Consider the following 26662-nt stretch of genomic DNA (forward strand, 5'->3'; position numbering starts at 1 on the left):
ATGAGTTTCAGATAGCTGGGGCTACAGAGAGACCCTGTCTCAAAAAACAAATAAATGCCGGGCAGTGGTGGCACACGCCTGTAATCCCAGCACTCGGGAGGCAGAGGCAGGTGGATCTCTGTGAGTTCGAGGCCAGCCTGGTCTACAGAGCTAGTCCAGGACAGGCTCCAAAGCTACAGAGAAACCCTGTCTCAAAAAACAAACAAACAAACAAAGCCAGCTTTGCATTATTGATGAGCAGAGAGCCCTCCAATCCAGGTTATTGTAAGAATGCAAACACTTAGCACAAGTTCTCTGGCAATAGCTTGAGAAGGCCACTGCTTGAGAGTTCTATTTATTTATTTATTTTTGATATTTTCTGTATGGTATTGGGGATTGAACCACATTCAAAGCAAGCTGTCTAACACTGAGTTTTATCAGAAGCCTTAGAATTGTGTTTTTTAATTTCAAGACAAGGTCCCTCTGTGCAGCCCTGGCTGTCCTGGAACTCAATCAGTAGACCAGGCTGAGATCTCACAAAGATCCTCCTGCCTCTACCTTCTCAGTGCTGGGATTAAAGGCATGCATCATCACTGCCCAGTGCCTTAGAGATTTAAAAAAAAAAAAAAAAAAACCTTTTTGTGCATGACTCTCGGAATTAGAATGTTCCTGGAGAGGGCATGATTGAATAATAATCAAAAAGTTTATCATTGTTTATTTGTAGAATTCTGTGATTGTGATGTGTGTGTGTGTGTGTGTGTGTGTGTGTGTGTGTGTGTGTTGCTGAGGATTGGAATCTGGGCTTTGCATGTGTTCAACAAGTACTTTACCATTTACCTTGCCTCTTTTTTTTTTTTTTTTTTTTTTTTTTTTTTTTTTTTTTTTGCTATGTAGCCAAGGCTGGACTGGATTTTTCAGTCTCCTGTTTTACCATCCTGAATACTGGGATCCTAAGCCTGTGCCACCATGCCCGGTGACACTCCTTTCTATATATAACATTCTCATGTCATTACAAGTTCTTCATAAGTTAGAAGGACAGTTTCCTGTATCCCAGGCTGGCCTTGAACTGGCTGAAGAGGGCCTTGAAATCCCTTTATTTATTTATTTGTCTGTGTAGGTGTGTTTAACCTGCATGTGTGTGTGTACATGAGCTTGCCTGGTACCTGTAGAGGTGAGAAAAGGGCATTGGATTTTCTGGAACTGGAGTTACAGGTATCTGAGGACTGCCACTTGGGGGCTGGAATCAAACCTGAGTCCTCTGGAAGAGCATAACTGCTAAGCTAACTCTCCAGTCCCATGACTTTGAAATTCTGATCGCCCTTCCTCCACCTCCCAGTGCTAGGAATACAGGTGGGTATCACCACAGATGGATTATGCCATGCCGGGGCCGGAACCCAGGGCTTTGTGTGTACTAGGCAATCATTCTACCACCTCAGTCACATCCCCAGCCCCATAGGTTAGATTTTCAGTGGCTCCACCCGAGCAGCAGACTTTCATTGTTCACAGTTGTAGTGTTCTCGAAGAACATCTGCCGCTCACTATCCCGCTTCTTAGTGTAGTGACCTGTGCATGTGAACAGTTCGGACTCTGACCCGTGCCCAGAGGAGTTCAGTACTGGGAGTCTGCATTCTGCGCATATTGATTGGACAATTGCCAGGCCTTGAGAGTCTGGACCTATGTCACAGGATGTGGTGAATCCCACACAGTGACAAAGAGGTGACCCATTTGGAGCTGCACAGCCATGCCAGAAGCACTTGATGGAAATGGCATATTGTGGGGGGAGATGCATTTGGCAGTGGTGTGGACATGTAAAAAGATGGCAGAAAAGACATCCTGGGCTTTTGGTTTCTGTTTTTGTTCTTAAAAAAATTCAGTACAGTGTGTGTGTGTGTGTGTGTGTGTGTGTGTGTGTGTGTGCGTGTAACCACAGCACAGCACACATGTGGAGGTCAGAGGACACTTGTGGAAGTTAGTTATTTTCAAACACCATGAAGCCCGAGGAATCAAACTGAGGTCACCAGGCAATGAACATCTGGCCTCTCTAGTTCATGTTAAATGACGTTGGTAAAGACCTTTTTCCTTTCAGTAAAAACATTACACTAAAATAAAATGTAATATCTGTGCTATTTTAGCATGAATTACTAAGAAGAAATGAGGCTATAGTAAAGTGAAGGCAGATGTTTTTAATGTGTTGTCTGTCTGTATTAGTGTTCGAGTGTGTGTGGGAGCACATGTGTGCATGTGTGTGCTTGTGGAATCCAGAGGCTGACACCTGGCGTCTTCCTGAGGCACCTGCTTTATTTACTGAGGTTGGAGTTGCCTTTGTACCCAAAGCTTGCTGATTATGTTAGTCTGGCTAGCCCTCCCCCAGGCCTGGGGTTCCCTACTCAGCTTGTATGTGGATGCTGAGGGCCCGAGCATAGGTCGTCACACGGACACAGCAAAGGCTTTATCCACAGGGTTATCTATCTCCCTGGATGTTATTTTCATAATAGTTCTTGCTTTATATTACTTCCTTAGGCACCGTTAAAATAATAATCCACAAATCAAGTCCATATGGTACAAAGTAGGACAACACCCAAAGATGTTTGTTGAAGAAGCTTTGTCTCATACAGAAGTGTATAATGGTGTGGGGAAACCTTCCTGACCCAGCCCCAAAGGTCAGCAAGCCTTGGGTCTGTGTGTCAAAAATGTGCTTGTCTTAGCCTGTCTGGTCAGCTGTTGTAAAGTACTGTAAATAGGGTGGCTCGTGAGAAACATTTCTTTTTCCCAGTTCTGGAGGCTGAAAGGTCCAAGGTCAGAGGCTCACAGACGTGGTGTCCAATGAGGGACCACTTCCTGGCATGCAGACACTAGACACTGTCTTATCACTTAAACCCCTCTTAGTAGAAGTTAGAAGGGAGCTGTCAGGGGCTGCTGTACAGAGGCCTTAATCTGATTCCGTTCATGACACAAAGTCCTCTCCTTCATGACATCATCACCTCCCCCAAAGCCGTACCTCCGGCATGGATTAGATTTCAGTCATGAAATTGGGGAGGCAGAGCCAGGCAGATCTCTGTGAGTTCGAGGCCAGCCTGGTCTACAGAGTTCCAGGAGGACAGACTTCAAAGCTACACAGTGAAACCCTGTCTCTAAAAACAAAAAAGTAAAAATAAAAATAAATGAAAATGAAAAGGGAAAAAAAAGAATTTGGGTTGCATATAGCATTTAGTCTATAGCAATCATATACAAAGTTTCAAATCAAACAATCTAAGGAAAACTTCTTAAAGATTTATTTTGCGTGTTTGTGGGGGACATGCTTCTGTCATTGCACACATGTGAGGGTCAAAGGGCAGTTGTTGGAGTCAGTTCTCATTTTCTACCCTCTGGAACCAGAATTGAAACTCAAGTTGTCAGACTTGGTGGCAACAACTATTACCTGCTCCATGGTTTTCAGTCTCTTTTTACAAAAAAACACATTTATTCAAAATGTAGCCTATAAAGAACTTCTACAAAACAATACAACAAATACAAAGTTTCTGGCAGAAAAATGGACAATTATTATTAAGTACAAAACAGTTACAAGAAGAAATTCCAAAAGCTGAAGAGGCTGAGATGGGTCAGATGTAGTGGTGCACTCCTGTAATCCCAGCACTTCAGAGGCAGAGGCAGGTGGGTCTCTGAGAGTTTGAGGCCAGCCTGGGCTACAGAGTTAAACTCTGTCTATACACATACATCTATGGGGAGGGGTGTTAGATGGATGGCTGTCTTAGCATAGAGTAGAAACAGTCTGTGCTGGCTAGTTTTATGTCTACTTAACACAAGCCAGAGTCATCAGAGAGGAGGGGGCCTCAATTGAGAATAATGCCTCCATAAGATGGGACTATGGACAAGCCTGTAGATAGAGCATTTTCTTAGTTAGTGATTGGTGGAAGGCACAGCCCATTGTGGGTGGGGGTGGTCCTGGGTTCTCTAAGAAAGCAGTACCCTCCATGGCCTCTGCATCAGTTCCTGCAATGATGAACAATGATATGGAAGTATAAGCCAAATAAACCCCTTCTGTTGTAGAACATTATTTTAAGGCATGTTACTTTTGTTTATGTTGCATTTGTGTAACTCTGTGATGCTGTGTTACTGGGCCTGTCTAAAACCTCTGATGGTCTAATGAAGAGCTGAACGGCCAATAGTGAGGCAGGAGATGGGATAGGTAGGGCTGGCAGGCAGAGAGAATATACAGAAGGAGAAATCTGTGAGGAAGGGAAGAAAGATGGAGCCAGAGAAGGAGGAGCACTCCAGGGACCAGCCACCCAGCTACACAGCAAGCCATGAAGTAAGAGTAAGATTTACAGAAGTAAGAGAATGGGAAAAGCCCAGAGGTGAAAGTAAATGGAATAAATTAAGTTAAGGAAAGCTGGCAAGAAACAAGCCAAGCTAAGACCAGGCATTTATAATTAAGAATAATCCTCCATGTGTGATTTATTTGGGAGCTGGGTGGTGGGTCCCTCAAAAGAGCAAAAACAACAACACCTCCCCCCCCCCTCACTTGCTTTGGTCATGGTGTTTCATTGCAGCAATAGTAACCCTAACTAAGACACAGTCTATATTACTTATTGTTTAAAAAAAGTGCTCGTAATTTCCACAGACATTTTGATTGATAGGGGATTAAATTATCTACATTCTTGGCTTTTAGACAATATTAATCCTGAACTTTATTTTCTCACCTTCCTTCTCCTCTCTCTTTCAAGATTTTTTATTTTTATTTATGTGTATGTGCGCGTGTGTGTGTCCACAAAAGCCAGAAGAGGATATGAAATCACCTGGAGCTGGAGTTATGGATGGTTATGAGCTGTGTAGCATGAATCTTAAAAGTCTTATTAATAAAATCAAATATGAGGCCAGTTATTGGGGTGAATGGTGAAAGATCAGAGACACAGAACAAGCCACAGCTCCCTCACCTTGCCAGTTCCTCAGGTGATCCTGTTTCCTCAGACTGGATGTCTGAGTCCTCATCCACATGAATCTCAACTGAACTGTGCTGCTCCAAAGCCTGAATGCTTAACCAGCCAAATGCTGCTAGTTTCTGGTCTTCACGCCTTATGTACCTTTCTACTTTCTGCCATCACTCCCTGGGATTAAAGGCTGGATTTCTGGGATTAAAGGCGTATGTCACCATGCCTAGTTGTTTCTAATGTGGCCTTGAACTCAGAGATCCAGAGGTATTTCTGTCTCTGGAATGCTAGGATTAAAGGCATGTGCTACCACTGCCTATCCTCATGTTTCATATTGTGGCCGTCCTGTTCTCTGACCCCAGATAAGTTTATTTCGGGGAACACACAATATTTCGGGGAACACAATACCACCACAGAGCTGCCCGATGTAGGTGCTGGGAACTGAACCCAGGTCCTCTGGAAGAGCTGCAAACAGCTGAGCCATCTCTCTGTTCTCTCCCGGTCTCTTCTTCTCCCCTAATTCTCCTCTTTTTCTCTTGAGAGGGTCTCACTGTAGCCCAGTCCTGTTTCAAACTTTGGTGATCCACTATGCCCAACTAACCCTGAATTTAAGTTTTTTCTTCTTTCCCTAAGTGTGAAATTTTATATGCAATTGATGAACAATCCACATGTGGGCATTACTTGGTGCCATTTCCTGAAGAATGATTTCTGGTTTTCATGGGGACAAAATAGGAAGTGTATCAATCAAAGAAGCCATGGTTCGATACTTTGTGACAGGCTTTTGAAGTGGATGTCAGTGTGGCTTTCCTAAATGTTTTATCTTCATTTTTTATCACTAGTTGGCCGAGGCACAAGTGACCTTATATTTCTCTTATCTTAGAAGATTTTCCCATCAACCCAATTACAGATAAGCTAATAAGTATTTACAGACCAAGTATTTGTGACATATTACAAAGGAATGTATGAAAACATGTCTGTATAGAATACTATTTACAAGCCAGACATAGATAGTGCCATATGCCTGTGATCCCAGCACTTGTGGAACAGAGGCAGGTGTTCAAGGCCAGCCTGGTCTACAGAGAGACCTTTTCTCAAAATAAATAAATACATCTTTTGAAAGTATGTTTCTTTATTGTGTGTGTGCATACTCACAAGCTCATGCATTGTGTGTGTATTGTGTGTATGCATGTTGGAATGGCTCCATGATTAGTCCCCTTGAAATTTGTGATTTTGTGAGCATACTGATACCCAGTTTATTTGGGGGGGGGGTACATCCGTGCGTGTGCATTTAGAGGCCAGAGACTGATGGCAAATGTCTTCTCCAGCCGTTCTCAACCTTTTGAGACGGGCTCTGTCACCAAGCTTGGAGCTTGCTAATTTAGTGGAACTGGTTGGCCAAGAGAGTCTCCAGTCTCTTCCTCTCAGGTGCTAAGATTCCAGGCCGTGGGAGATCCTAACTCAGGTCCTCGTTTTTGTACAGCAAGCACTTTGCCCACGGAGCCATCTTCCAGCCCTTTGTTCACTTTTATTTATATGTGACTATGAGCACCACGTGCGTGAAGAAGCCCTTAGAGGTCAGAAGAGGGTGTTGGATTCCTGGAACTACAGTTACAGTCTGGAAATTGAACCCAAGTCCTCTGCAAGAGCAGTAAACATTCCTAACGGCTGAGCCATCTCTCCAGCCCAGCCTATTATGGGTTGTTTTTTTGTTTGTTTGTTTGTTTGATTTGTTTTGAGACAAGGTCTCGTGTATCCCAGGTTGCCCTCAAAGTTGCCAAGAAATGACCTTGAACTCCTGATCTACCAACCTCTACTTCCCCAGTGCTGGGATTGCAGGTGTGCGCTCCCATACCTAGCTCAGAGTCTTGGTTTTATGAAGTCTTGATTCGTGGACAAGCCCCCTTCCTAGTGTACGTGCTGCGACAGAATGCATTCTTCAGCACATTCGTGTCTAGCAGAACAGTTGCGTGTTTGTTTGAGTCAGAAGCCGGATTAGTGGCTTTTCTTTCTTAGGACTCCACTCTCACCTCAGAGACAAGCTCCTGCGTACATGGCAGAGATTTCCTCACTGAGTGAAGACCTACTGGCAACTCTTGTTGCTAATTAGAACATTCTGGCTTCTATGTAAAAAATTAGAATTGGAGGAAATTTGTATTGCACTATGAGCCTGACACCTTCCAAATATTTAAATACCTGGGAAGAGATGGGCAATGATGAGATAAATGCAATTTTTTTTAAAAAGTGTTTTTAATGAGTGAATAGCTTCGCTGGCAATCTTAAAAGATCTACATATACCAAGGAAAGTATTTCCTAAATACTAAATACTTTAGTGTGCTTGCTGTCATAAAACACTAGCCAGAGGTAACTTGGGGAGGAAAGGGGTTATTTGGCTTACAGGTAGGTTACCTCTGTCTTTGAGGGAAGCCAGGGAAGGAGCCTGGAGGCAGGAACTGAAGCCAAGACCTTAGAACACAATTTGCTGACTCCTCCTGCTTGTTCGGTTGTCTTTCTTAGGTAGCCCAGGCCTACCTGCCTAGGGATAGCACTGCCCGTGGTGGGCAAGAGCCTCCTATAGCAGTTAGTAATTAAGTAAAAAGCCCTACAAGCACACGCACAGACCAGTCTGATGGAGGTAATTCCTCAGTTGAGGCCCCCTCTTTCCTGGTGTGTCACTTCGACAGCTGAGACTGCCTGACACCAGTGAATAATGCATAATCATGCATAGGTAAAAGTGCCATTTGCAATGCAAGGTGGACTGGTGGGTTTCACCGTAACTGGTGTGGACAGTTTGCTGCTGTGGCTGCTGCTATCATACGGTCCCTAGTCTTTGAGAAACTATTGGTGTGGTATACAAGGAAGAGATCCAGTTATCTGCAAAGGCCATTGAATGACTCTTAGGGCTGAGGATGTGGGTCAGTGTAGAGTAAGTGTCTAGTATGCCAGGGCCATAACGTCTACCCATGGCACCCACCCCCCACAAAATGGTAAAGACTTTACCAGGTGCACACCTGTTACACCAGGACTGGAAAGGTATAGAGGCAGGGCTCAGGAATTGAGTCACTGTGGCTGCGTAGTGAGTATAAGGCTAGCCTGGGCTATAAAAGAGAGACTCTGTCTAAAATAAATAAAGAGAAACAACCAGTGGGAGAAGGAGGGAAGGAGGCAGGCTGGTCCTCCCCTTCCTCCTGCCCGCCTGTGCCGTTACCTTTCTTCCTAATTCACCTGGTCAGGAATGGCTGCAGAAAGAACACACCGACAGCCGGTCTGCGCTGACGCCGCTCTTCCCACCACTGTGTTTGCTTTGGAAGACTCCAGTTCTTAAGCAGAAAAGCAATGCCATTTACATAAACATGTGGTGTACTTGTTATTGATACACAAGTGAATAGCTTTTAAAAAATCTCTATCATTTCCCATAAAATAAATAGTAATAAATGTAATCTACTTAAAGGCTCCTTAGGGGCCTCAATAAATTTTAAGAGGGCAAACAAAGGGTCTGTAGGGCTGCAGTCATGTAACCCCAGGCAAAAGGAAGGGCTTATTGTTACATTTTATACATGCCACTGTGTGCATATAGAGGTGAGAGGGCAGCTTGTGGGAGTCAGCTCCCTTCCATCATGTGGGCCCCAGAGATCAGCCCTGGCTTGGAGGTGAGTGTCTTTATCTTCGGGAGCCATCTCAGGCCACTGACTTTTGTTTGTTTGTTTTGAGACAAGGTTGCTCTTGAATTCCTGGTGATCCCTCTAATTCAGCCTTCCTGCTGGGCAGGGTTGCAGGCTCTGCCACCAGGCCAGGTTTGGAAGGAATACTTTCTTGATAACAACAACATCCTCACTGGAGCCTGGAATATTTTTTAAGGACCATTTACAATGTTTGCTCACAAAGGAGTCTTTTTAAGATTTGGAATTTCTTCCCATTAAATAAATTTTCCACATTTTAGTCAAGAATGTAAGTGGGCCGTTTGGTTTTTCATCTGTTTTGAATTTTCCTCTGGCTGCCTTGTCCTGTGATAGTAACAACAGGGTGTGGTCCCTTCAGGGATGCCTTAATAGCGCCTGTAGAGGATGCTGCTTGGAGGCAGCAAGCGTTTATTTTCTTGTTACTATTTAAGGCTTTACTATGAAGATCCTCTGTCCTGTTTGATTCTTGTTTTTTGTTTGTTTGGTTTGGTTGGTTGTAGGTTGTTTTGTTTCGTTTGAAACAGGGTTTCTCTGTGTCTCTGTGTAGCTCTGGCTGTCCTAGAACTCATTTTGTAGACCAGGCTGACTTCAAACTCAGATCCACTTGCCTCTGCCTCCTGAGTGCTGGGATCAAAGGCGTGCACCACTTCATCCAGCTGCATCCTGTTCTTTGAGGAAGGGCTTTGGTACAGTTTGTAAAATGGTCTTGGTAACTGATAACTATTGAAAACACATTGTTGAAGATTGTGGTGTAGCTCAGCTAACAGAGTGCTTGCCTAGCACGCACAAAGCCCTGGGTTTGATTGCCAGTACCAGCTTGTCGATGCATGCCTCTAATTCCAGCGAGTGGGAGGTTGAGGCAGGGAGATCAGGAGTTCAGGGTCATCCAGGCTACATAGGGAGTTTGAGGCCAGCCTGGGCTACATAGAACACCCTGTCTCAAAACTAATGCCAATGAAACCATATTATTGGCTGGGCAGTGGTGGCATATGCCTTTAATCCCAGCGCTCAGGAGGCAGAGGCAGGTGGATCTTTGTGAGTTCGAGGCCAGCCTGGGCTACCAAGTGAAATCCAGGAACCGTGCAAAGCTACACAGAGAAACCCTGTCTCGAAAAAACCAAAACAACAATATTATTGGGCAGTCAGTTGTGAGGTGGACATAGTTTCTGTGAAGGGGTTGCTTGGTTTTGTTTGCAGGGACTTGGAGATACCCACCCTTCCTACAGAGCATCAAAGTGTTGTGTCAGGCAGATTGGAATCCAAGAGCCTTTAAGAGCTTTCAGAGGCGATGGCGTTGTAGAGAGAATTCAAGGGGAGGGGAGAGTTTTTTTTTTTTTTTTTTTTTCAGTGTGGAGGCTTGGACTTCACACTTCCTACCACTGAGCTGCACAGCCCCAGCACTTGATATATATCAATACCAATTTTAATAGATAGGTAGGTAGATAGGTAAGTAGATGATAGATAAGAGATATCAAGATAGATGATAGATATAAATAATATATTAGAGGTGTGTGTGTGTGTGTGTGTGTGTGTGTGTGTGTGTGTGTACATGCTTGTGGAGGCCCGAGGTCAACTTCAGGTGTCATCTTCAGAAACACCATCCACCTACCCAGCGCTGGGCACTTTGACTGACAAGGGTATTGTGGATAGGGTGTTCATGCTTTCAAGGCCAAACATGTTGTTACCCACAGAGCCATCACCCCAGCTTTTATCTTTAAATAAATCTGGTTGAAAAGAAACTAGATCAAAGAAGGGTCACTGACCAGCAGAGCACTTTGGAGAAGTCCTGAGTGCCGTTCATTCACAGCCATGGCTTGAGTTCACTGTGTATTTACCTTCTCCAGTTGTTTACAGAGACCTGCCGTCCTGTTTACCCCGCTCATTCACTCAACAACCCTCCTCTGCAGAGATAACATAAATAAACAATCTGAGCAGCGTTGCTTAAAATGGAATCTGGGAGGGGTGTGGGATAGATTGAGGACTAAAAAGCAGAGAATGTTAAGTCTTTGCCCCCCTTTTAATAAGGACATTTGGAAAGATTGGTTATAAGGAAAAGCATTTTACAGTGAGAGTCATTTTAGTGGCAGAAGATTCCAGTGTCTTTGGTTGATACTGTTCCATGCACTTGGCTGGGAACAAGACTAAAGCAGTTAAGTTAGATACGGTGACTGTGAGACGGTAATCCCAGCATTAACTCTCAGCTTGACACGGTGTCACCAGAGGAGGAAGTGTCAATGAAGGGAATGTTCACACCAGATTGGCTTGTGGGCATGATTATGTGGTCTTGATTGTTAAGTGATTTAGGAGATTGCAGCCCACTGTGGGTATCACCATTCCCTAGGCCAGTGGTCCTGGAACCATGCTTACCTTGGTAAACACAAGTCTGTGAGAAAGCTAGCCAGCAGCATTCCTCCATAGTTTCTGCTTCAAATCCTTGCTTCAGTTCCTGCCATGACTTCCCTCAGTGACGGGTTGTGACCTGGAGTGTAAGCTGAGTCTATACTTTCTCCTCTCCATTGCCTCTGGTCAGGGTGTTTTATCACAGGAAGGGAAGGAAAGTAGGTCAGGTGACTGAGGGACTCAAGGTTGATGCCGAAGCCAGCGGAAGAGCACAGCACTCTGCTCAGCAGCACTCAACAATCCCGCGTTGTGTTGGAAGAACTTGAGTCACACACAAGGAGTCCAAAGACAAGAGAAAGCTTTTAAAGGTGGATATGCATTGGTTAGGTAGATGTGGCGATGGTCAGTCTCCTGGGTACATACTTACCTTTGGACTCTTCGGGTTATATATGCTAAGTGTGCATAGCTTTTGTTGTTGCTGACAGATCTCATTGTGTTGCTTAGGCTGGCCTTGAACTCCTGGGCTCATGTAATCCTGGATCAGCTTCCTGAGAGGTGGGATTATAGATGTATACATCATATCACTGTGTCTGACTAAAGATGTACAGCCTCTTTTGAAAGATTCTATGGGGTCTGGGACACCAGGAGAACATGGTCCACAGAATCAATTGACCAAGACTCACTGGGGGTCGAAGAGATAAGGGAGCCTGTAGGGGTCTGACCTAGGTCCTCTGAATATAAGTTATGGCTGAGTAGCTTGGTGTTCTTATGGGATTCCTAACAGGGGGCTGTCTCTGATTCTCTTGCCTGCTTGTTTGACCCTTTTCCTCCTATTGGGTTGTCTCATCCAGTCTTCATATGAAGGGATGTGCCTGGTCTTATTGCAACTTGATATGCCACGTATGGTTGATATCCCTGGGAGGCCTGCCCTTTTCTGAAGGGAAATGGAGGAGGAATGGATCTGGGTGAGAGAGGGAAGGTGAGGTAAGAGGTTGGGGAGAGGGGTGGAGGGAAACCATGGGTCAGGATGTAATATATGAGAAGATTTTTTTCTTAAGATTTTTTTTTTTTTTTTTTTTTTTTTTTAAGATTGGGTTCCTCTGTGCAGCCCTGGCTGTCCTGGAACTTGATTTGTAGACCAGACTGGCCTCAAACTCACTGAGATCCGCCTGCCTCTGCCTCCCAAGTGCTGGGATTAAAGGCATTGCGCCACCACCGCCTGGCCAAGATTTTATTTATTTTTTTATTATTATTTGTATGTGTGTGTTCATGAGGTTTGGGCACATAAGTCCAGTGCCCGAGGAGGTCAGAAGAAGCCTAAGATGCTCTGGAGTTACACAGGGCAAAGTGGACGCTGAGTATAGAGCTTGTGTCCTCTGCAAGAGCAGCAGGTGATCTCAACCCCTGAGCCATCGCCAGCTCACCTCCCCGCTATGTAGACCAGGCCGTTTTCAAATTTGCCACACAGCTGAGGATGACTTTGAGCATCTGATCCTCCTGCCTCCACCTTCTGAGTGCTGAGATTACAGGCGTGTGCCATCACACTCAGTTCATGAGGAACCCAGAGCTGCATGTGCGCCAGGCAAGCACGCCACCAACTGAGCTGCAGCCCAGCACTGTGCCAATGTCAACCATATCTCAGGGACAGGGCCGGGAAGAACGTCATTTATGTATTGACTTGACCCTCCCCACTTTGCATGTCTTGGTGAAACTAGGCAGGGATTCTGGGCACACTAGGGACCACAGCAGAGCCATTGAGACAGTTGGTGGCCTGGGTCAGTGAAGTCCTATCTATGGCTGGCCAGAGCCTCATCCTCTCTGAGGTTCCCTCTGAGGCAGCAGCATGCTTCCATCTGACCTGGCTCGAGACTCACCCTGGGTGGCTCTAATGCATTCTCTGGCTGTGTTCCACCGCTCTCGGGCTCCACTTCCTGGGCCAGTCCTCCTTGCTGTTCTTGTGTGTGCTGTCCACCCTCTGGCACTCGCTCTATGGCTGTCCTTTTAGACCCATGCACTCCCCGGCATCCTTCTGTGAGCTCCGTCCATCTGTGCTTCCAGGCTCTGTTGTGCATACCAACCCCTCAATTCGCAAGGATAGAGTCCTTCCTCCTTTGTGAACGATTTATTTGCACTCAGGAAGCTGAACCCGAGTCACCCTGCAGCCCTTCCCCCTTGCTTAGAGTCTGGAGCCAACATGTCGCTTATAGTAGCATTTGCCAAGTGTCTCCAAAATGGCTCCCTCCTGCTCTGGCCTCTGCCTCACATGATTCCACACAGATCTGTGGTCACAGTGCAAGAGCAGTTTGAGCCTTCTAGAGAGTCTGAGCTCCGTCACTGTGCACTGCAGGCCTACACTGCCTCCAATGTCATCACTCTTGTCCATTCCCTGGGGCCCTCCCACCCTTTACCTGTGCTCAGGAGAGTACCGACCCTCTCTACAGCTGTGCATCAGCAGGCCGGCACATCTGCCTGTCTTGCTCTTCAAAGCAGAAACACCCAAGGTGAACTACAAGAAACACTGCAAGGTGTGGTTTACCCTGCTCAATTTTGGTTCCCTGGATCCAACCATTGTCGGTGGCACATACTATAGCAAAGTCCACATTGAGCTGTTTCACTCATTTGAAAAATGCTGAATTTCATAACCCTTCCCCTACCACTTCCTCTCTCCAAATTTAAATAGACAGTTCTTTCTTTAAAAAAAAAAAAAAAAAAAAAAAAAAAAAAAGATGCTGGGTGTGGTGGTGCACACCTTTAATCCCAGCACTCCTGAGGCAGAGGCAGGTGGCTCTCGGTGAGTTCCAGGCCAGTAAGGGTTATAGGGTGAGACCCTGTCTCAACAGAAAAGGAGAGGGGAAAGCTGGAGAGAAGGCTCAGCAGTTAAAAGCACTGGCTGCTCTTCCAGAGGACCTGGGTTTGATTCCCAGCTCCTAGATGGCAGCTCCTAACTACCTGTAACTCCAGATCCAGGGATCTGAGACCTTGTGGTTTGCATGGGTACCAGGCACACAGATGGTGCACTTACATACACATGGGCAAAGCATCCATATACATAAAACAAATGTAAGGAATTATTTTTATTTATTGTGTATGCACATGTACATGAAGGTGTTTTAGGAGTCTAGAAAGGGTTTCTGATTTCCAGGAGCTAGAGTTTTGCCTGTGGGCCCCTTGACATGGGTGCTGAGAACCAATCTCTGGGCCTCCGCAAGAGCAGCAGGTGCTCTTAACTCCTAAGCCATCTCTTCTGCCCTAGGGAGAGTGTGTGTGTGTGTGTGTGTGTGTGTGTGTGTGTGTGTGTGTGTGTGTTTCACTTGTCAGCTTTTGGCATCCGAGACATTTTCCTTTGTAATGGAACATTAATTATATATAGGAGTCATGTGTCTAAAAGGGAGAGAAAGCAGGGGTGAATGGGCCACAGATCCTAACTCGGGACCATGCTCAAACCAAATTTGGTAATGTTGATGTAAAGCTCTCAACAGAAAAGCCCCCGAGTGTCATCATGGAAAATGTTAGAGCCGCTTTCCTGGATCAGCGAATGATGGGGAGGGCTGCGCCCTGGAACTGGTAGCTACAGAAAGAGACAATAAACTCCCCTCTCTCTCTTTTTCCAAACAGGATCAGTTTGACAACTTAGAAAAACATACCCAGTGGGGAATCGATATTCTTGAAAAGTACATCAAGTTTGTCAAGGAGAGAACTGAGATTGAGCTCAGCTATGCCAAGCAGCTCAGGTAAGGTGCCCCTGCAAACCCCAGAAAGAAAGGCTCACTTCTCTTTTATATTGAAATTTTTATTACACATATTTATTTGTAGGGGCGAATGTGTGTGCCATGCGCTTCTGTGGAGGTCAGAGCACACCCAAGGAGTTGGTTTTCTCTCCTTTCGAGGTGTGGGTCCTGGGGATTGAACTCAGATCCTCAGGCTTGGCAGCCCTTTTACCAGCCCCCATGCCATCTTGCCAGCCAAATGCAAGCATGATTTCTATTCTCATTTCACAGTCTCTCTGTGTGTAGTCTTCTCTCATGAAGTAATATGTCATTCCTTTAATTTGTTCAACTTTTCTGTTTGAGACAAAGTCTCATGTAACCCAAGCTAGCCTTGAATTCACTATATGGTAGAGGCTGGCCTTGAAAAAAGAAATAGACACGTGTATGGAGAAGCACAGGAATCCCACACGTACGGTTCTCCACTAGCCCTCCCTTCCCAGAAGCCATGCTCCTACTGAGTGGCATGGATCAGAAGAGCCTGCTGTGAGTTTCACATGGGTGTGAGCATTGGCTCTGGTCCTTTAAAATCTGACTTCTGCTGGTGGTGGCGGCGCACACCTTTAATCTCAGCACTCAGGAGGGAGAGGCAGGCAGAATCTGAGTTTGAGGCCAGCCTGGTCTACAGAGTGAGTTCCAGGACAGCCAGGGCTACTTGAGAAGAAAAAAGATCTGCCTTCCTTTGCTCTGCATGGTTGTGAGATTCCTCTGAGCTGTGGTCATTCACTTCTGTTTTCATTGCTCTTTATTGTCTTGCTGTGTGGGTTTCCAGAGTGTCCCTGTTGTCTCTAAGCAGCTGCTTGTTTCCACTCATTCTGGACCCTTTTTATGCTTTTAAATTTTAATCACATTATTTATTTATTGTGTGTGTATGTGGGAGGTAGATATGCTACTGGCGTGCTGGCATCATGTGAGGTCAGGGGACAACTTTGGGGGTTGTTCTCTCCACCATGTGGGTTTCTGGGATTGAACTCAGGTCATCAGACTTAGCACCAAGTGCCTTTGCCTGCCAGGCCCTCTCTCTGGGCCAGCACAGGCCACTGGCACATATCTGAACCGTTTTCTTCCTTTACTGTAGGATTGTGATCAGAGCGAACCTCTGCTGGCTTCAGTGGTGCTTAAACTAGTTAATGTTTACATTGTTTCACTCTTCCGAGTGTGTGAGCCGTCTCAGGGGGCAGAATTTGAAAAGAACTGTTACAGGGGGTTTTAGGGTTGAAACCTGGACCCTGGCAGCTCCCACAAGCTAGTCCCAGCCACTTTTCCCCAACACGCTCGGCAAAGAGGCAAGTCAGAGTGAAAAGCAGAGAAAGGATATTTACTCAGTGTGGCCACACTGGGAAGAGGAACCAAGAGTCCATGACCTCAAGTCCGTCTGTGGGTCCTGACGGCCATTTAAATAAAAAGCAAGAGGTGTGCAGGGTCAAGCAGACCTGGCCATCACTGGTTTGTTGATGTCGATGTCCTAGCTCTTGTGTGTGACATCCCAATACTAGTCTTCAGTGTGTGTGTGTGTATGTGTATGTGTAGGAGTGGGGGAGGAGTGTGTGTGTATGTATGTGTAGGGGTGTGTGTGTGTATGTATGTATGTATGTGTAGTGGTGTGTGTGTGTGTGTGTGTGTGTGTGTGTATGTATGTATGTATGTATGTGTAGGTGTGTGTGTGTGTATGTATGTATGTGTAGGGGAGTGTGTGTGTATGTATGTATGTATGTGTAGGGGTGTGTGTATATGTATGTATGTATGTGTAGGGGAGTGTGTGTGTATGTATGTATGTATGTATGTATGTATGTGTAGGGGTGTGTGTATATGTATGTATGTATGTGTAGGGGAGTGTGTGTGTATGTATGTATGTATGTGTAGGGGTGTGTGTATATGTATGTATGTATGTGTAGGGGTGTGTGTGTATGTATGTATGTGTAGGGGTGTGTGTGTGTATGTATGTATGTGTAGGGGAGTGTGTGTGTATGTATGTATGTGTAGTGGTGTGTGTGTGTGTGTGTATGTATGTATGTGTAGGGGTGTGTGTATATGTATGTATGTATGTGTAGGGGTGTGTGTGTGTATGTATGTATGTATGTGTAGGGGTGTGTGTATATGTATGTATGTATGTGTAGGGGTGTGCCTGCCACAGCACAAATGTAGAGGTCAGAGACAATGGAGTCAGTTTTCTCCTTCCACCCTGCATGTTCCAGGGTTCAAACTCAGGTTACCAGGCTTATGCAGCAAGCACCTTTACCCACTGAACACTGGCAAGTAGAGGGCTTGCCTCACACAGAGGGAGCTCTGGGTTCTATCCCCAGCACTATGCTAACTGAGTATGGTTGTATATCCCAGCACTTGGTAGAGGCAGGAGGATCAGGAGTTCAAGGTCATCCTGTTATAATCTAGGACGCTGCAGGGTTATCTTTTTTTTTTCTTAAAGAAGCACCTCAGCACTAGCTGTGGAAAGCTCTCTTAACACAACACATTTTGTTTACATTGAGTGACTGGAATGCAAAACCGAGAAAGCATGTTTCCTACTAGCTGGAAACCGAGAAAGCATGTTTCCTACTAGCTGGATCCAGGTCAGTTTCTAGAACCCTACAAAGAGTCTGGGACCCACTAGCAAATGGCTGCTTCACATGGTTAGTCCTGATACATTGTCACTCATGTGGAGACGGGTTACACTGCCTGGCTAAGCACTTAAGAGGCAGGTGGATCTTTGTGAGTTTGAGTCCAGTGGAACGAGAGAACTGACTCCATATCTCCAGAGAGGAAGAAAGGAAAGTGGGGAGGGAGGGAGGGAAGGAAAAAGAAAGGAAAAGAGGAAATGTACTCCACCACAGCCTAGTCGTGGGTCTTCCCTCGGGGGACTTGCTTAGTTTCGTGTCGTGTCTTCATTTCTTAGGTTTCTTCCTGGTGCCTCAGTCCCCTGTCACCTGTCTGCAGCTTTTGATGGGCATGGAAGTGGTCCTTTGCCCTCCTTGAAAGCTCCTTCCTCCCCTGGAGACCAAATGACAGTCTCTTGGGTTCCTCCCACATCACTAATTTTATCCTTGCTCTAATGCTGCTGTGTGTAGCGTCCAGTTTCTATTTCTTTTCCCTTGCTCTCTCCTTGACCCCGGCTGTATCTGGCTTTAGCACCCACGGGTGTATACATCACTCACTCCCAGCTGTGTCTCTCCAAGCTGTCTTCCTTTCCAGACTCCAGAGCAGCTTACCAAAGCTCACTGAGATTTCTAAACAATGTCTGCATCCACACGTCTGAAACCACTGACTCAGTTTCCACTCTCCTGTGAGTGAGTGCATGGCCCCCCTGGCTGAGGGCAGAAGCCACAGAGTCCTTTTTGGGCTTCCTCTCTCGCCCTCCTCAGCAAGCCATCAAGACACACCATCCACCCTACTCCCCATACTGACCCAGGATCAGCTTCTCATCAGCGCTGTGCTGCGTCTGAGTCACCGTTGTCCTTGCCTGGGTCGTTACCAGTTGGGTCAGCTGCTGTCCCACTGTCTGCTGCCGGCTTTCTGTGGAGCGGCCACATGAGTTCCTCAGCAAACCCCCATTTCCTTCTGAGTAAATCTCCAAAGTTCTGATAAATGCCTAAAAGCCTTGTGTGCCTGGCTCTCCACCAGCCGTGCCTTTCTCCTTTAACCATGGTTGATGCCCGCATGGCCTTGGTGGAAAGTCTGGGACCAGGCAGAACATGGTCCTTGTGGGAAACTTGGCTTTTTCTGAGTCATTCCATGCAGTGTGACCATGCCTCCAAGCTCTGCCTGGATGCTGGGCATGCTCTCCGATTATGGTCCTGTTTTGGCACTGTGGTTATCTCACTCCTTTCTTGTCGAATTTGATAAAGCCCGGCATGATTATTCATTCGCCCCAAGTTCATTTCCTGAGTCTTATTGTCCCACGCAGCTCTGTTGCTATGCCAGGTCTGTTTAAGTTCCCTGCTGGTGTGAGATACTCCACAGGGGGGCTTGTTTTTCTGGTGTGTGTTTTGTTCTCCTCCAGGTGGGCTCTCCTCTTTCTCGTCTCTCTTCTAACAGTGTCTGATAAATCTTTTCACATTGGGTCTGCTTGACCTGCAGAGTTTGATGAAGTGGCTGAGCTCATCTTCTAGGTCCCGGGTGCCAGGGAGGTAGTCCTGTCCTTGCTTCACAGAAGTATGGTTTGGGCCGCGTCATTCTCTGGGATTTGTCTTTTTCAACTGTAAAAGGTGAATAGTGAGAAGTTCTGCCTTCTGAAGTTGTTGAGTTTCCTCATGGCTGTGACCAATAGGAAGGAAGGGTTTGGACTCACAGTTTAGGGGGACACAGTCCATCATGGTGACAGAGCTTGAAGCAGCTGGTTACAGTGTGACTGCAGTCAGGAAGCAGAGGTGAATGCTGGTGCTCGGGACCCCAGCCCAGGGGGTGCTGCTGCCCACATTCAGCCATCTTTCTTCCTCCGTCAAACCTCTCTGGAAATGCCCTCCCAGACACGCCCAGAGGTGGACTTCCATGGTGACTCTACCTCAGCTCATGTTGACCATGAAGATTACCTGTCACAGGGACGGAAGGAGATGAGGCTGACTCCCAGCTCACTCATCACATGCCCTGGAAGTGACTGTCCCTTGGGATATTGCTTGCAGTCAGCTGAGGAAGGGGTTCTGAGGTATTGTCTGTCCTGAAACTGCTTGGCATTTTGGGCTGTGGGCTGTTCAGGGGAAGCAGCCATGTTCCTGTGGAATCTCTAAGTTTATGAGGACTTCTTCATGCCTGCAGCTTAAGACCTGAGGAGCGGAGACCACAGGCTAGCCCACACTGCCTATGTCCTCAGAGTCCACAGATGGGAGCGGGCAACATGGATATTATCAGGGCAGGTCCCCTGTCCCTGTGCATCCTCCCTGTTCAGACTGCTTCTGTCTGAACTGACTCAGGGCTGTGGCCTTACTTCCCTTCATGTGGGAAAACCATTCTGATCGCCTCCAAATTGTCCACCTCTGTTCTCAGGTACCCCTTTCCAGAGTGTGGATTGAGGGTGAGCATCTTGCTCCTGTTGTTTATTGTCTAATAATGCAAATCTTCCTGCGCCCCCCCCCCCCCCCCGCAGTCTCTGTACCACTGAGCTACATCCCAGTTCATTTTATTTTGGTTTTTTGAGACAGGGCTTCTCTGTGTAACTGAGTCCTGGCTGTCCTGGATCTCGCACTGTAGACCAGGCTGGGCCTCGAAATCACAGAGATCCACCTGCCTCTGCCTCCCGAGTGCTGGGATTAAAGGCGTGCGCCACCATGCCCGGCTCCCCAGTTTCTTTCTTTCTTTCTTTCCTTTCTTTCCTTCCTTCCTTCCTTCCTTCCTTCCTTCCTTCCTTCCTTCCTTCCTGGCTGGCTTTGAACTGATTCCATTGTCCAGGCAGGCCTTGAATTTAGGATCCACCTGCCTGGGCCTCCTAAGTAGCTGGGATTACAAGCCAGTGCCTCTGGCTAGGCTCCTGATCACCTTCTATGCGGTGCCTTTGTTTGTTGAGAAAGACCTTTCTCCTGCCACTGTGATCCAGATATCTTGTGGTTCAGAAAAATAATGGAAAGAACAGCCCCAAACATTCCTGGGCACACCCTGTGCATCCTTGTGCAGAGTACTTGGAAAGGGGCCCAAAGGTCTGTTTTCAAAGCCCCCCCTGGCCCCCCCTGGCCTGTACAGTTGGCCAGATCTTAGCCAGCAGCCTCATAAACTCTGTTTTCCTCTTTCCTTCTCATCAGTGTACCCGTATTGGAAGCACACTGGGTTCCTCAGCAGATCCCATAAATGTGAGGGTGATGCTTTGAGGGCTTCCCTGCATGCTTGTTTTTGTTTAAAAAAAAAAAACAAAAAAACTTAATACAAGCCAGGAAACCTGTCCCCAGGTAAGGGGTTCAGAAAGGTTTATAGAGAAAAGAACCTTGGACTTGGGGCTTTGGAGGTGCCTCAGTGAGTAAGAATGCATGTTGGTCAAGCATGAGGGTGTGAGTTCAAATCCCTAGCCACCACAGAAATAGCTGGGCATGACCATTTATGCTGCAAGGAGACTAGATGGTCGCTGGGGCTTGCTGACTGCCAGCCTGGCTCTGAGTCTGTCTCACAGAAACAAAGCAGAGAGAGGGAGAACAGGGGCCTTGCTGGCTGCTGGACTCTGCACGTGTGTGTATGGATGCTCGGATGTGAATACACCACACACCACACTCACTTTCACTCAGGTTTTTGCCAAAAAGCTGGGGGTGGGGGAGCATGGTGGTGCACGCTTTTAATCCCAGCACTCAGAGGGCAAAGGCAGGTGGATCTCTGAGTTTGAGGCCAGCCTGGTCTACATAAAGTGTTCCAGGCCACCCAGGGCTACATAGGGTCATAACAGAATATTACCCATGACAGGTCTTTGATCTTGTTTAGGAATTGATGGTAAAAGGTGATTTTCATGCCTGTGGTTCCAGCAATCTTGAGGCAGAAGCAGGCAGATCTCTGTGAGTTTGAGGCCAGCCTGGCTATGTATCAAATTCCAGGAGGAAGAGTACCTTTTCTACTGGGCATGATGGCTCAGGCTTATAATCCCAGCACTCAGGAGGGTCACCACAGATTCAAGGCCAGCCTGGACCACAGAACAAGTCTTTAAAATTTTGTTTGTTTGATGGTAGTGGTGGCAGGAGGTTGGTGCAGCTATGGTGTACATGCAAAGGTCAGAGGTTAGCCTGTGGGGATCAGTTCTTTCCTTCCACAGTGTGGGTGCTGGGTACCAAACTCACATCATCAGGCCTGGAGGCCAACTAAATACCTTGACCCACTGAGCCCTCTTGCCAACCCTTCAGAGCAACATTTACCACAGTTAGTCAGGCTCGGCTTCCCTCAGCTCCATGTAACATTGAAATTATGTTTATGGCTGTGCAGGTCTAGAAGCTAAAAAGGAAATGTGGACTTAAACAAGTGATTTGGTTTGAAATCACAGTTTTGAGAATTTTTATGTGAGGTGTGAACTTAGAAGTGGTGTTTTCAATTTGTAAGTTATGATTAGCAAAAGGAATGGTTACTATTTAAAACTGCACACTAAAAATACCTGGAATGTAGCCACAGGGCTCTTCAGTGCCCCCTTCCTGTGCACAGAAGAATCCGTTCCTGTGCTCACCCCACCCATTCCAATTGTTCCCTCCAACCTGGCTCTGGAGTTGAACTATATTTCCTCTGAGAGACTGACGAAGGGTCTTTCGGCGTGAAGTGCTTCCTAACCTGACCCCAGTACACACCCTCACACACAAAGAAAACATTGCTTTTTAAACCTGTGTTTAGGGGTTGGGGATTTAGCTCAGTGGTAGAGTGCTTGCCTAGCAAGCACAAGGCCCTGGGTTCGGTCCTCAGCTCTGGAGAAAGAAAAAAAAAAAAAAAAAAAAAAGGAAAAAAAGCACAAACAACCTGTGTTTATTAGAGAAATCTGCCACATATCCACATGTCTATGGAAGCGTGGTCTCTGTGTGTGGGTGTATGTACAAATGACAGGTTGAGTCTCCTGTCATCTGTTGGTGTGATAATTTGTAAACATGTTTTATTTATTACTGTATATGATATGTGTGTGAGGGGTTGTATGCCATAGCATGCAGAGGTCAGAGGGCAACTTGCACAAGTTGGTTCTCTTCTTCCTCCATTTGGGTCCTAGGGAATCAAACTCAGGTCACCAGGCTTGGCGGCCTGAACCATCCTGCTGGCCCTACAAATGTTTTTGTTTTGTGTGTGTGGATGGGGGGTGGGGGTTGAGACAGGGTTTCTCTGTGTAGTTTTGGTGCCTGTCTTGGAGCTTGCTCTGTAGACCAGGCTGGCCTCGAACTCACAGAACAGAGATCCGCCTGCCTCTGCCTCCCAAGTGCTGGGATTAAAGGTGTGCACCACCACCACCCGGCACAAATGGGTTTTAGTTGTGCAACCTTATAAAATCCTTAAAAACCAGTGAAGCGCACGCGTCGTCTTTCATTCCTGATTTCTCTGCGTTCTTCCAAAGAAGGTGACACGTCTGCATTTTTGTCTTAGGAATCTTTCAAAGAAATACCAACCCAAGAAGAACTCGAAGGAAGAAGAAGAATACAAGTATGTCCGATGCTGGTGGATGTGTGGTGAGAGGCGTGGGCGGTCGGCGGTGGTTGTGAAGGGAGGAGGAAACTCTATGCTGTCACACACGTCCCATCGTCCTCCTGTCTGGGTCTGTTTTCAACAGGGAGGCGACAACCAGAACCCTTCCTTAACCTCCCTGGCCCTGAGCCACGGGACCACTCTGGACTGTTTCCATTAAACTAATTAGGGAAAGTTTTAGGAGGCCCTGCAAGCATGCGCAGGCAGTGCGGGGTCTAAGCCTTGGAGCAGTGGTTCTCAACCTTCCTAATGCTGTGGCCCTTTAGTGCAGGTCCTCGTGCTGTGGTGACCCCATCCACAAAATTGTCTTTGTTGCTACTTCATCACTGTGATTTTGCTACTCTTGTGAATCAGAATGTAGATATCTGATATGCAACCCCTGGGAAAGGGTCATGCGACCCTCAAAGGGGGTCGTGATCCACAGGTTGAGAACCGTGTCGTAGAGTCCGGGCTCTGTTCTGTAGAGTCAGAAGGCCTAATTATTCATCCATCCAAGAACTATGCCTGTCTCAGTCAGCAGCGATGGGTCTTTGTGCATGGTGGAAGCCTCGTCTTTGATGTAGGTCCAGGTGCCTGGTGTATTTAGTGAACATAGTGGGTGGGTTTGGGACCGTCTCTGGACTCAGAATGAACAGAACCAGAGACTGCATTTCACAGAGCACCTGTGGCCATGTTTGGGTTATAATTAATTCTGAGCCTCTGTGCAATGAACCAGCAAGATCCTCTGGGAGGCAGGAGCAGAGCAGACTGATTTTAATTACTATTTCCTCAAGTGAAGCATATGAGGAGGAGGTGGGCTTGTCTGAGAAGGAGCTGGTGTGCTCTGTCCCCAGGTACACGGCATGTAAAGCGTTTCTTTCCACCCTGAATGAGATGAACGACTATGCCGGCCAGCATGAGGTCATCTCCGAGAACATGACGTCACAGATCACGGTAGACCTGATGCGCTACGTACAGGAGCTGAAGCAGGAGAGGAAATCGGTAATGTGTATTGGGGTGTCTTCCCCCGGAAGATGGACAGGGTGTTTCCCCATCAGATAGCCACATGGAGGTGGGTATGGTGACTCATACCTGCTAGCACTGGGGAAGCTGGGGCAGGAAATTCTCTGGGAATTCAATGACCACCTGGGCTACACCATGAATTCCAGACATGCAAGGCTGCATAGTGAGACCCTGTCTTAGCAAACAAAAACAGGGGTCCAGGGAACGAGGACACACACACACACACACACACACACACACACACACACACACACACGCATGCCTTAATCTCAGCACGTAAGCAGTAGAGGAGGCAGGAGGATCTCTGAATTCAAGGCCAGCCTGGTCTACACAGTGAGTTCTAGACCAGCCAGGGTGACAAAGTGAGACCCTGTTTAAAAAACAAACGGGCTGGAGAGAGGGTTCACTGGTGAAGAGCATGGCTGCTCTTGCAGAGGACCTGGTTCAGTTCTCAGCACCCACATGTTGGCTCACAGCCATCTGTAACTCCAATTCTAAGGGGTCCAAGACCTTCTTCTGACCTCCTTGGGTACAAAGCACAAATATGGTACACATACCTACATGCAGGCAAGATTCTCATACGTATAAAATAAATATAAAACATACAAAATTAGAATCAGGTGTGATAGTGTACACGAAGGTGGAGGCCAACGTGTGTGTGTGTGTGTGTGTGTGTGTGTGTGTGTGTGTGTGTGTGTGGTGTGTGTGATGGGAATACTAATACATGTCATGATGTGTGTTTAGAGGTCAGAAGACAACCTGGAGGAGTTGATTTCTTTTCCTGCTGAGCTGTCTCACCCGAGCCTGTAGTTGGTACCCTGTCAGTGGAGGCTCAAAGGGCCTCCCACCACACCCAATTGGCTGGCCCACATGTCCACAACTCTGAGGTCGAGGAACCAGCTGTGTGTTGGTTGGAACCCTAAGCTTTCCAACATTCTCTACTGAACCAAGACATTTTATTTATTTATCATTTTTCTTTTTCTTTCTTTCTTTTTTTTTAAATTTTATTTTATTTTTTACGTGAGTGCTGCCCGCATGTACAACTGCATACCAGAAGAGAGCATCAGATCCCATTTGGATGGTTGTGTGCTTGCTGGGAATTGAACTCAGGTCCTCTAGAAGAACAGCTACTGCTCTTAACCACTGAGCCATCTCTCCAGTCCCTATTTATTGTTTTTCAAGACAGGATCCTTGCTGTCCTGGAACTCACTCTATAGACCAGGCTGGCCTCGAACTCACAGAGATCTGCTTGGCTCTGCTTCCCAAGTGCTGGGATTAAAGGCGTGCGCCACCACCGCCTGATTTGGCATTTTATTTTGTGAAACAGCTAGGAAGCAGTGAGACAGAACCACTTAGGAAAAAACCCTGCCACCTAGTATAAAGAGAAAATAATCACAGGGAATCTGGAGGCAGCCTTGGCCTGCTGCCCCGCTTTTGAACTTGCCTTGACCTTTCCAAAGGTTTCCCTCTTCTTCCTGTCTAGGGCTCTGCTGTGTTCTCTCCACTGACCCTCCTCTACCCACAGAGCCAACTGCCCAAACTGAAACTGCTTTTACCTTCTTAGCAAGTGCCCATTGTTTCGGAGTGAGTCAGGAGATGGGTGTACACGGCAGAGCCCTGCCCCTCCCCCATTCCTCTCCTCCACCTGTGTGTGGCTGGCTGCAGTGTGCTCTGGCCTCGGGGCCTTTGTACAGGTTCTTCTCCCTTAGAGAGCCTTTGCCAGACACCTCAGGGCCTATTCCTTAGGAATGTCTCCTTCTCAGAGCAGACTTTCCCATCTGCCTCACTTAAAATTACCAAATTCCTTTGGCCTCTCTCCCTCCCCCTTCCCTTGCTTTGCAATGTTTTTGTTTTGTTTGTGGTTTTTTGTTTTTGTTTTTTTTTGAGACAGGGTCTTTTTATGTAGTCCTGGCTGTCCTGGAACTCACTCTGTAGACTGACTGGCCTCACAGACATCTGCCGGCTTCTGCCTTTGAGTGTTGGAATTAGAAGTATACTGTGCCACCATGTCTGGCAGCTTGGCCGTGGCTTTAAAGAGAGAGACAGAGTTGGAGTCGGTTGGTTTATTTGTATACCACGAGTGTGTAGATGCCTCCTGAGGCCAGAAGAAGGCATCTGATCCCCTAGAACTGGAGATGACAGGCTGTTGTGAGCCGAGCTACCAACATGGGTGCTGGGAACAAAACTCAGGTCCTCTGCGAGAGCAGCCAACTCTCTTAACCTCTGAGCCATCTTGTTCCTGAAGTCAGTCTTGCATGGCACTTAACAGTATCTCGATTTGGGGGGAAGTTGGAGGACTAGTGACAGGTCCTTGTGCGTGCTGATCACGCACGCCCCACTAACTCCAGCTCCCCAACAGCATGGGGTGTAACCGCTCACTGTCTTCTACCTCACGGAGATGTCTCCTCCTCCAGGACAAGGACGCCCTTGCCCATCTCGTAAGGTCCCTCGTTGCAGAAGGCAGGCACACAGGAAGTGCAGGGGAGAGAGGAATGGCAATAGTTGGGAAGTAGCAGGTGTGGCCCAGGGCTGGGAGTGCAGTGCAGTGGAGACCTCTTTCCTGCAGTTCACCAATGAGGGGCCAGCAGTGAGGCTCAGTGCTGCACACTTGCTTCTCCATCCCCCAGTGCATGCATGCATGTATGCGCGCGTACACACACACACACACACACACACACACACACACACACATTGTGTTAATGTCAACTTAGTTCTAAAAGTTTATAGATAAGGACCTTCATATGCCTTTGCTATCTTATCAATGTACTATCTTATTTGCTCATTGTTAATTATCTATTTATAATCTGTTATATCATCTCTTAAATCATGTTCCTTAAAAAGTTTTGGGTTTTGTTTAAGATTTATT

The 26662-nt window shown here is 46.9% G+C and overlaps 1 protein-coding gene across 1 annotated transcript in view; it reads left to right on the plus strand.

Annotated features, from left to right (window-relative positions):
- The window catches only part of Fnbp1 (formin binding protein 1), a 111243-nt gene that overhangs the window by 27787 nt on the left and 56794 nt on the right, over nucleotides 1-26662 (plus strand). The window contains exons 2-4 of the mRNA XM_036183393.1: nucleotides 14540-14655; nucleotides 22696-22752; nucleotides 23628-23775. Of these exons, the coding sequence (XP_036039286.1) occupies nucleotides 14540-14655; nucleotides 22696-22752; nucleotides 23628-23775 (321 nt within the window). The remainder of the gene's footprint in view (nucleotides 1-14539; nucleotides 14656-22695; nucleotides 22753-23627; nucleotides 23776-26662) is intronic.

The sequence above is a fragment of the Onychomys torridus genome, chromosome 4, assembly GCF_903995425.1.
Source record: "Onychomys torridus chromosome 4, mOncTor1.1, whole genome shotgun sequence".
Taxonomy (NCBI): Eukaryota; Metazoa; Chordata; class Mammalia; order Rodentia; family Cricetidae; genus Onychomys; species Onychomys torridus.